Below are 11503 nucleotides of genomic sequence, written 5' to 3'. Positions count from 1 at the left end.
CCTGTGGTAGGCCTAGGTGTTCAAAGAGGAGGGAAACAAGGTCCCTGCCACATTATAAAGCAAAAGCAAAAGAAAAAAAGCAAACACAAACTGTAAGACAAGCAGTGATCAGTGATCCAAGGGAATTGTCAACAAAAGGGTGGACAGAGGTGGGATTTTTATTTCTTGATGATGATGAAGGTTGACCCACCCTTATTGTAAATTTATATGTGTAGTACCTATTCAGTCTGTCTGCTTACCTCACATCTCAGCTGTCAGTCTCTCGAGGCCCAGGCAACAGGCTGGCCCTGGGAAGGCAATGGAAACTGCCACTGCTTAGAGTTCTCAGCCCCAAAGAAAAATGATAATACATGAGAGGCTCAGCAGCTGAAAGGATGGTCCAGTATGCTTGACACCCAGCAAAATAGATCTGCTGGCAAAGTAACTGTGACAAAAATCCCTGCCCTCCAGCAGCCCAAGCCGGGGTGAGGGGGTATGGGGAGCCCTGCACACTTTTACATCAATTACAAATGGATTTGAGTGGATTAGAAAATGATTACAGTGCCCAGGAGACTGTTGGAGGTGGCCGTGAGGAGAGTGAGGATGACCTGAACCAAGGTGGGGATGTTAGTGGGAGGGAAGGAAACTACCATTTATTAAAGCCACCTCACCACCAGGTGTAGTACGTTGTGTACGTAACCTGGCCTTCTCAAGTAAGGCTCCTAATAAGCCCATGGGGGAAGATGTTCTCCTGGTACTGATAGGAAACTGAAGCTGAGAAGGTTAAAGTGCTCAAGGTCACACAGCTGATCAGTATCAGAGCTGGATTCCCATCCAGGTGAGTTTGATCCTAGAACCCAGGCAGTTTGCCTCTGCCCAATAAATGCAAGCCCGCATGTAAGAATCCCAGGAGAGAGACACTTGAGGTCGAGAGCATTAGAGAACCTTCCTGAAGCAGGCAGCTTTTGGAAAGTGAGCAGGTGGATATATAGGGTAACAGAAAGAGCCTGAACACACATATTGAGGGGAGGGACTGGGGTGCTGAAATAGAAGCCATGGTGGGGGATTTAACCTGGGGATGGCTTACAAAGGATTGGAAGGGAAAGGGCTGTCTGAGAGGGTCCCTGTGGCTAGGCTCAGACATCCGTGTGCCCCTCTACCCCTTGTGTGTAGACCCTTGTGGGAGCACTCTTTAGGGCTGACCCTTAGACTTCTTAGGGGTGTGAGGGATTATGTTGCAACTAAGCTGTTGTAATTAACTTTTTATTTCTCACCTTCCAAACATGCTTGGCTATTCCTTCCACCCCCCCAACCCCCAGACTAATTCTACATTAAAAAAAAACAAACAGTTTTGTAAATCAATAGAATTAACTGAGTTTGTCCAGAAATTGCCTTTGTGAGCTTTACAGTGCTTTGGGAATATTTCTAATACTTTCTAGTAAAGGACTCCTGGCAGCTTAACCAAACCAGCCACTTAAAGGGCCCTGCAGGGAAAGGATTACTGGAAAACAGACCTATTGCTTTCCTTTCCTCAGGTGTATCTTGTGTAATGTGCAGATTCAACTATTATTTACTGTTAAAGTTGATTATTCATGTGTTTTTATACTTAAACACTTGTGATTATCCCATTAGAAGAATAAAAGCCCATGCCCTTAAAATGGTCTGGGGGGACCTGCCGCAGCCTCCCCTTTCCCTGTGTTTTTTGTTAATCCTCACCTGAGGATATTTTTCCATTGATTTTTCTTAGAGAGAGTGGGAGAGGGAAAGAACGAGAGAAATATCAATGTGAGAGAAACACATCGATTGGTTGCCTCCTGCATGAGCCTGACCAGGGCCCGGGCTGGGGAGGAGGAGCCTGTAACTGAGGTATGTGTCCTTCACGGAAATCGAACCCAGGACCCTTCAGTCTGCAGACCTACACTCTATCCACTGAGCCAAACCGGTTAGGGCTTTCCCTGTGTTTTGCAGGTGCAGTAGTGCTGGCTTCCTGGATCCTTGAACACAGCACAAGTGCTCCTTCTCTGTGGCCTTGGTGTGGCTGTCCTTCCCCACAGCTATCATCTTAGTCCACTTTCAACACTGCTCAAAGGCCACTTTCTCAGCCAGGCCTATGCCAACCCCAATTCCCCACGTTTAAAATTGCAAACTGCAAACTCGCTCACCTTACGCTGCACTACTTTTCATTTTTAGCAGAGCACTCATCACCTTCTAACAGCCTCTCTAACTTATTTATTGTATTTATTGTCTGTTTCCCCTGAAATGGATGAGTTCCTTTAGATAAGTTCCTTTAGGACAGGAATCTTTGTTTTATTTATTTATTTGTTTTCCCTTGTCAAGAATGAAGTAATGTTGCATAAATATTTGTCGGATGAATGTTTTAGGAATCTCATTCTGTAAGAAGAACAAATTCTGTATTATAACTTACCTAAATCATGGTTAAAAATTAACTTGACTTTCGTCTTAGATCATTGCTATACTGTTTGCATGTTAATTGACATGTATTTAAGCATGTATAAGTAGCAAGTAGAGGCTCTGTTTTTCCTTCTAGTTAGTCACCACTGAATTCCTCTGTTATGGTGCATATCCCACACTCTTATATTATGGATATTTACTTGTCTTATTGTGTAGTAGATAAAATAATTGGATTATGAGACTAGGTTTTGATCAGAAAAATCATGTCTTATATTTTATCTTTTACATTTTGGTATAATGTCCTCATCTGCATGAAGGGGTTATCAAGTATTTACCTTAATTTTCTAAGGTATTTACCTTAACTTTCTCAAGATGAGATAGTTTACATTTATAATAAAGAAAAATATTAGATTTCTTTTAACTTTGTCATTAGTAAATGTCATAAAATAAAAAAAGCTAAGTCAATATTTTATTGTTGCCACAGAAATTGCATTTGTGTCAGAAGGATTTGTGCTTGTGATGTAGTGATTTGTATATTTTTCTTGGAATTAAATCTCTATCAGGTGACAACATCAGTAATTCACAAAACCAAGGAGCTTTTTGAGATTTGTTAATTAATATATGTGAATTAGAAAACAAATGAATAATGTGCTTAATGTATTCTGACATCTGAAAATATGAATTAAAATCCAGACTATTAAAAATTCCGTTCATAGCATTTATTAGATTTTTTTAGATTTTCATTTTTACTTCTTTTATCAGTACATACTTCTGTTTTTTGAAAAGGAACTAATCTATATTTTCTGCTTGGTGTGAAAAGTATTATCCATAGTATTATTTTCTCATAAAAATAAATGTATTCATCTTAGACAACTGGGAAAAAAATAGGAGTATGTGGAAAAAAAATTGCTCTAAGCCCTGGCTGGTTAGGCTCAGTGGTTAGAATGTAGACTAGTGGACTGAAGGGTCTGGGGTTTGATTCCGGTCAAGGGCATGTACTTCGGTTGTGGTCTCCAACACTGGCACCAGTTGGGGCGTGTGCAGGAGGCAACCAGTCGATGTGTCTCTCCCCTTCCCTTCCACTCTCTCTACAAATTAATGGAAAAAATATCCTTGGGTGAGGATTAACAACAATGAAAAAATTGCTACAAGTCCCACAATCCAGATATATAAAATTAACAATGGTTTCTTATTTTTTTTCATAAATGTATTAGTGAAGTTAGAATTATTGCATATGCTATTTTAAATACAACTTTTTCATGTAACATTGTTTTGTAAGCATTTTCCTATGTCATTATAGCCCATATGGCAGGCCTATACTTTATTTACTCTATTTTATAGTTTGGGAAATTTTAGGTTGATTACAATCCTAGCTATTTAAAATAACATGGTAGTGATACATATTTTTATGTAAACCTTTTGTTGTATTTATTTCCTAAGTATAAGTTCTAGAAGTAGATTTACTAGGATAAAGAATGTGAACATAGGATTTGTTTTACCAGTTTGTTCTCTAAAAAGGCTTAACCAAATTCACTTTCCTTATGGTGATGGTACAATGTAAATAAATACTTCTCAAATATATATGAAATGAAGAGTAGTGCTCTATTAATCTCAGAGATATTCAGCCTAAATTTGCATCTTGGACAAGACATCTAGGAGGCTGAAGCATTCTTCAGAAATAATCTAGTAATTTGGATAATCTTAAAGGTGATTCTTGATGCTCAGGGCCCATTTAAAATCTTCCTACAGCTAATACTTTAAATACTTCTCAGCCTTCTCCAGAAGATGGAAAAGGCCTAGAACTAAAGCTACTTGTAAAGCTGCTCAAAGATTTAAATGGATTTTTCCTGGGCCCCTTGGACACAAGTTTTTGGCCTGGTAGTATAGGTGAAAAGAACTGGAACAGCCTAAGAGAACACCTTAAAATAGGTATTAGAGCTGTGTTACTGGAATTAGCCATTATGATTTCCCTTTAATTTTACCTCAACATTGGATGAGTTTATTGACAGTAAAAGAACACTAGGGTTCTTTTTAGAATAAAAAACGACTTGTTAGGTGCCTAGTGCCTGTGATGTGTAATCTAGGTGAGAATTCCAAATAATAACTTGATAATTGGTTTTTTAGAGATGTGGTTGTCTTCTAGCAGTTCTGCTGCAGCTTTTAAAAAATCTTACGTTGTCTTAGAAATGAATATTTTCTGTTCAATTCTGTTGACGCTTGAATAATGCCTCCCCAGAAAGTTGATCTTTCTTGATGACTTTCCTTGCCCAAAGAAGGATCTATGGAGAAAGGAGGTCTTGATTCTTGAGAGCAGGGAAGCCTTGGATAATGAATAATGAACAGGTATTTATTTTTCTGATGTACACAGGATTATGGCTTTGAATAAATGGACAGATTAAAAGAAGCTGTGAGGAACAAGTGAATTTTTCTAATTCTCAGCTGTACCTAGTATCTGTCTCCTTTTCCACCCATTAAAAAATGACAAAGCCAATAAACCTAAAAGCTTTGCTTTATGGTATCAAAGAGGCAGCTCTACTCTTATCTTCAGTGCTAGGAAAACTTCAGTATTATTTTTGGAACCTTCTGAGATGTTAAATCTGGAGCCCTTGAAGAATATTTTCACATCTATGGGTGTGTAGTTGCCCGGGAGATGACACTTAGATAGACACTGTAGGTGTGTTTAGTGTCATGATTAGTAGTAATATCACTTTACATTTCTACCATCTTTATAATTGGTGTTCACATTAAAATAAATACAGTGTGTGGACCAGAAATGTTATTAGGTCAAAATACATATTCCTAAGTGTTTTGGTGGAAAGGAATAATCTGGACTTTAACACAGTGTGAGTAACACTTTAACATATTATCATTTCCCACAGATTATAGACTAAGAGAAGACTGGTTCTTGCTTTCCCCCCCCCCTAAGATATAACTTTGTTGTGTCAGTAATTAGTCTGTCACTGACTCATTTTGACAAACAAATAGTGTCATGTCATGGTGGATATAAAGAACAATCTTCAGTACTTAGGGTCTAAGCATATGCTTATGAGAAGGATCTATGGAGAAAGGAGGTCTTGATAATGTATCTTAGATACAGACTAAGCAATTGTTAATTCATTCTAGACACCAGAAATTGTTTTAAGAGAATGTAACAGTACTAATTGGTGCCTGTCACTTCATGGCAGTAAACCTGTTCCAAGTGTACCAGCTCCCTGCCTCTTGCTTATTTGAAATCATCTTGTATTTTTCTCTGTACCCTTCATTTAGCTTGTTTCGGGGATACCGGTTTTAAAGTGAGTCACATGATGAGAAGTGTGTGTGAGTGTGTGTGTGTGTGTGCGCGCGCGTGCAGAGGGAGTAGTCAATGAGGGAGGTGTGTGGAGCTGGTTTCTCTTGGTCCTGGGCTTACTGGGGGGCCCCTTAAACATGCAGGTTCTTAAGCCCGACCTTAGACTTACTAAATCAGAATCTTGGGAAGCCGAGGCGCCATAGTCTACTTTTACAAAGAGAATCTTAGTGTGTTTTTTATGCCCATTAACCAGCTGGTTTAGAGGGTCCAGTTTCTAAAAACTGGTTCTGAGTCACGTGAGTTCAGAAGCTTTAATCTTGGATTTCCTCTTGTTGGAAATTTCTTATAATGCCACAGTAAATTCAATGGAATTGCAGTAGATAAAACTATTTTTAAATATTACCATGTATTTGGCTCTGATGATAGTTACCCAAGCCTGTAGTTGTGACACCTGGTGGTGGGGGTCATGTACTTGATAATACATTGGACAGATCCTTTGTTCCCTGCTGGTTCAAATGTGCTAACCAATGAAAGACAATGTAAAACTTGCTAAAAATCTTGGCTACAGTTTGGAATCTTTTTCATTGTATGTTTATCCCAGGGTAATGCTTTGTGTTAATTTATTTGGTCTTTGTTACATACTTGTAAACTTTTACTTATAAACTAAGTGGGTGGAAGTGGGACTGTTTCTTCATACCCCTTCATATTTACAGCATTTATCACAGTGCTTTGAAAGCTCTAGATCTATTTTTGACAGCATGTGCTGTCTTCAATAAAGGTTTTTGATGGAATATAGAGATCTGTGTTCTGTGTTTTTGCCCCCTTTTTTCAGATCCTATGTTCTTTAGAAGAAAAAAATCTATACAGACTTTCTCTTTCAGTTCCAGAGTGCTCCTCTGGACCATTCCTCCTAGGAACCATCATGAGTAGAAAACATATCTCTTGTGGTACTCCTTACTTTTTAGGGAGAAAATAGAATTTGCAAGTAGAGAAACACAACGGAAACAGAAAGAAGGGTGCATTTTTGGCTCTAAAATGTTAGGGCTAGGACAAGAGCCCTAATGTGCTTTCATACCACACACTAACCAATTACCAGTGGCCCGTGTTCAGAACTGTTCACATTTTGATATTATCCTCATTTTATACTATCCCATAAAGCAACACTAGCACCAGGTAATGTAATAAAGGTCACAAAGTCACCTTTGTGTGACTGTTTTAATGTCTAAAACTATATGCTTTTAATTTGTTTTGGGCAAATAATGACCCTAAAAAGTTGCTATCAAATTGTTACTATTTTTAAAAAGTGTTTCTATTTGCTTTCACTTAATAGTCAATTTTGTGTTTTTATTTTCTCCTTGGTGTGGGTATCAGCAAATGCTACTCCTGAACTAGATTGATGCATGCAGTTGCTATTTTCCCCAACCAGAAGTAAAGAGCATGATTGGTAGCTGTAAAACAAAAACACTTCATTTTCTAAGGATCTTGGTTAGCCAGATATCTAAACAGTACCTCAAGTACCAGTATGAAGGCAATAACTTTTTATAATAAAGTCTTTTCTTCTTTGTTTTAGTGAAAGCTTTTTTTTTAAAAAAATATTTTTTTTATTGATTTTTTTTAGAGAGAGAGGAAGGGAGAGGGATAGAGAGATAGAAACATAAATGATAGAGAAACGTCATTGATCAGCTACCTCCTGCATGCCCTCGGGGCATGTGCCCTGACAGGAATCTAACAGGTGACCTATTGGTTCCTGGGTCAGTGCTCCCCTGAGCCACACCTGCCGGGCTATTCTTTTTTTAATTAAGGATATCACCCCTGTAGTTTTGTGGCTACAGAAAGCTAAAGCTCCACAGAATTATCTGAGGATTCTATGTCAGTCATCCACTTCCTCCACTGTCTAGAAGTCTATAATTTAAACAGGTTGAACCTTGAATGTAAACTTTATAGTAAACTTGAATGAATTAATATTAACATTCAGACATCCCACAAAAGATGCCAGGGCTTTAGGTGTCACCTAGCTGAGTTGATAAATTCATCTGGGTCAGGGGGAGTGCCGCTCAGCCAGAAGTTGGGTTCACGACTGGCGAGTGCAGCAGCGGTGGCAGGAGCCTCTGCAGCAGCACTAAGGACGTCCCTGGGGAGCGGGCCTAAGCCATCAGTCGGACTTCCCCCGAGGGCTCCTGGACTGCAAGAGGGTGCAGGCCTGGCTTAGGGACCACCCCCCCACCCCCACTCGAGTGCATGAATTTCATGCACTGGGCCTCTAGTTTTTAAATATTACCATGTTTTTGGCTCTGATGATAGTTACCCAATAACTATCATATATTTATATTTTTCATTTGGCCTTATGTTTTAACCAATGGGCCACCCAGAATGCTATTGTCAGAAGTCAGCTATGTTCCTTTTATCAGAGAACCTTGAAATGACCCCCTTTCAGGTGTGATGAGAGTTGTGATTTCCATGTTCCTTTTTCTGTGGACTTGGGGTAGAATTGGGTTTAATTCTAGTAATGGTTTCTGGGGTGACACTGGAGCCTTAATTGCCTCAGAAATTTTAGTCCTGCCCTGTATTACACTCACTCTTAAGGACCTTTGTGCATACTTGTTAATTTCAAGGACTAGAGATAGTATTGATTAAAAGCAAATTCTACAGCACAGAATTAAATACTAACCCCTTTGTTAATCCAGTGTTATTACTACTTTTTCCCTAACTTAGCAGGCAGTCAGTCTGGAACCCAATGGTGTGGCTAATGGTGAATGGTGTCGTCATTTATTTAGCTGCATTCTCTTTGGTGTATACAAAGCTCATTCTGGGTTCCTCAAGTTGCTGTTTCCTCTGTACTAGATGAAGGACCATCTTGGTGAAAGACAGAAGAGAATCTGGGATAGTGATTTATACTGTAACAGTTTTTAACCTGGGTCATTGAGGTAGATTCTTACAAAGTAGTACAACGCATTTCCTACTTAGGAAATGCACTTGATCCATTTTCTGCCCGGTCAATGATCTAATGCCATAATGAGTAAGAGGAAGAATTGGAAATTGATTCTAGCTACTGAAAGACAAAACCTTTCCGGACTCAGGAATTTATAAAACTTAGATTTGTATCCCCTCCTCCCCCACCCCAGTACTTTTTCTTGTGAACTCCACTTTGCAGGAAACTAATTTATTCATTTTCTAAAGTGGCCTTATGTTTGTCTAGCAAGGAAATCAGCAAAAGGGTTCTTGAAGAAGCTAGCAATGAAATTGGAAGTGTCTACTGTCACCACTAGTGATAAATCATACTGATGTTAAAGATGCAAATACTTGTTCTAGTATTCTCCTCTTTGTTTCTAGAATTGTTTAAGTTAATTAAGCCAGCAAAGTACTTCATTATCTACTGTGTTGCATGTTAATGGTAGATTTAAAGTTTCACTGTTTTATAATGTGAACAAATTTCTGAAAATTATATTTAAATCTTTATTGTGTTCTAAGTTCATATACTTAATGATAATTAATATTGTTAATTGGGAGAATATATTAATTGTACCACAGTTAGATTTCTAGTTTGGTATACAAATACAAGAAATTTTAGGAAACGTTTGGTACTACCACATTCAGGGCAGCTTTTGTCCATCTTCTCAAGAAAGTGATTAAAACTATATATAATGCATTTTTATTAGACTATCAGGAATTTAATTACATTCAACTTAGCATTGTAGAATTTTAAATGTACTCTATTAGCTAAAATTTTAAAAAGCTGTTATAAATTACTGATACGATTGGTTTCTTTCATTTGCAGCATTTAAATATTAGGACATTGACAGATGACATGGTAAGGTTCTTTATGTTTCCTTGTGAATTTTAACTAACTATGTGATGTCGATAGCATGCTGTGTTAACACCTTTGATATTGCTAAAAACTGCATGTTTTGGAAATGTACTTAGAACTGGTAAAATGTATTAAATTGTTGCTTTTAAATAGTAAAAGGGACTAGTTGATATGTTTAAAAAACTTGTCTAATTACAAATTGTTAGTCAACCTTAAATCATTTAAATCAGCTCTTGTACTTCAAAAAGAGGTAAAAAAAAAATAGCTAAAGACATATCGGCTTTTCAGAAATATATAGTTGCTAAATAAAATAGACCAGACTGAATACCATATGTGCAATTTTAAAAAATTTTACTTACAAGAGAACCAAGCAACCTTAGTATATGTTCTGCATGTTGAAAAGAATTAACACTTCATAGCAGCAGCCTAGCCAGGATCTCTAGCCAAGTTCTGGTCAGGATCTCCAGCGAAGTTCTGGTTAGGTTCTCCAGCCAGGTTCTGTCTTGGATCTCCAGCCAGGTTCTGTCTAGGTTCTCCTGCCATGTTCTGTCTAGGTTCTCCAGCGAAGTTCTGTAGCCAGGTTCTGTCCAGGATCTTTTGCCATGTTCTCTCACTAGGTTCTGTCTCTAGGTTCTGTCTCTAGGTTCTGTCCCCTTATAGATTCTTGTATATATATTGGAGGACAAAGCATTTCACTCTACTGACCAAGTTTCGAATTTCAAATCAAATATGAAACAGAGTGCTTAAAACATAGTGGGCACTCAGAAATTGTTTAGCATCCCTGGTTATCTAGAGCAGCATCTTAGACACTTACCATCTTAGGATAAGATGGATGTGCAACTGTGAATGAGACATACCATTAGATCTTGACATGCGGATTTAAAAAAATGGAATTAGATTGTTGTGTTTTATTCCTTTGTATTGTATCTAAGAAAAGGGTATTTATGTAAACTTTTCAGGATGACATTTATTTCTCAGGCAACAGTATTTAGAAAATGGTAGCAATGTGGAGCACTTATGAAGATGATGTATGTAATTTCTCACCCTGCGAGGTTGATGTTGTCCTCATTCTTCCACCGAGGGCACTGAGGCTGACAGGTTAAGTTGGTAGCTCTCTCAAGTATGCACAGCTGGCAAGTGGTGCAGCTGTGGCTTGAATCTTGTTCCACACAGCTCCACACCTATACACTTACTCTGTCGATTTAGTTTTCAAATGGCTTAAGGCCGATAATAAAACCATCTGCAATGTTTATGTTTAAACTTTTATGAGAATATACAGTGGTATGTTTGTAACAGCCTTATTGAGCTATAATTCACATATCAAATATTCATCCATTTAAAGTGTACATTTCAGTGTTTTGTAGTATATCCTCAGAGTTGTGAAACCATCACCACAATCAATTTTAGAACATTTTCGTCACCAAAAAAGAAACTTCATACCCTTAAGCAGTCACTCCCTAATTACCTCCAGCTCCCTCAGCCATAGGCAATTGCCAGTCTATTTTCTGTCTAGAGATTTGCATCTTCTGGACACTTCATATAAATGGAATCATATGATATATAGTCTTTTCTGTCTGAATTTTTTTACTTAGCATAATGTCTTCAAGGTTCATCCATGTTGAAACATATTACTACTTCCTTTCTATTGATGAATAGTATTCTACATGATGGTTTTTTTGAGGTTTGTTCCTATTTTATGGGCAGTCTATATTTCCCCCGTTTTCATTCAGACTATGCCCTTACCTTTCTGATACCTTTGTTCTATGACTCTGTCTGCACAGTGCTAGCCCACAATCTCTAGAAACATTTGTGTTAAGGAGTTGCTTCAACAGGCTACTCTTGAAGCCAGTCTTGCTCTGATTATCCTATCTAATAAAAGAGAAACATGGTAATTAGCCTTACCTCTGCTACCCTTCCCATTGGCTAATCAGGGCGATATGCAAATTAACTGCCAGCCAAGATGGCAGCCGGCAGCCAAGCAGCTTAAAGCTAACAGGAGGCTTGCTTGCTTCAGTGAT

General features: G+C 38.1%; 1 protein-coding gene across 1 annotated transcript in view; it reads left to right on the top strand.

Moving 5' to 3' along the window:
- Window positions 1-9455: 9455 nt before the first annotated feature.
- The window catches only part of DIAPH3 (diaphanous-related formin 3), a 505494-nt gene continuing 503446 nt past the window's right edge, over window positions 9456-11503 (top strand). The window contains exon 1 of the mRNA XM_005872674.2: window positions 9456-9488. Coding sequence (XP_005872736.1) covers window positions 9486-9488 — 3 coding nt within the window. The 5' untranslated portion in view covers window positions 9456-9485. The remainder of the gene's footprint in view (window positions 9489-11503) is intronic.

This window comes from Myotis brandtii, unplaced genomic scaffold (genome assembly GCF_000412655.1).
Source record: "Myotis brandtii unplaced genomic scaffold, ASM41265v1 scaffold388, whole genome shotgun sequence".
Taxonomy (NCBI): Eukaryota; Metazoa; Chordata; class Mammalia; order Chiroptera; family Vespertilionidae; genus Myotis; species Myotis brandtii.
Note: the sequence above shows the minus strand (reverse complement) of the source record. Positions and strands in the feature narration are given on the sequence as shown.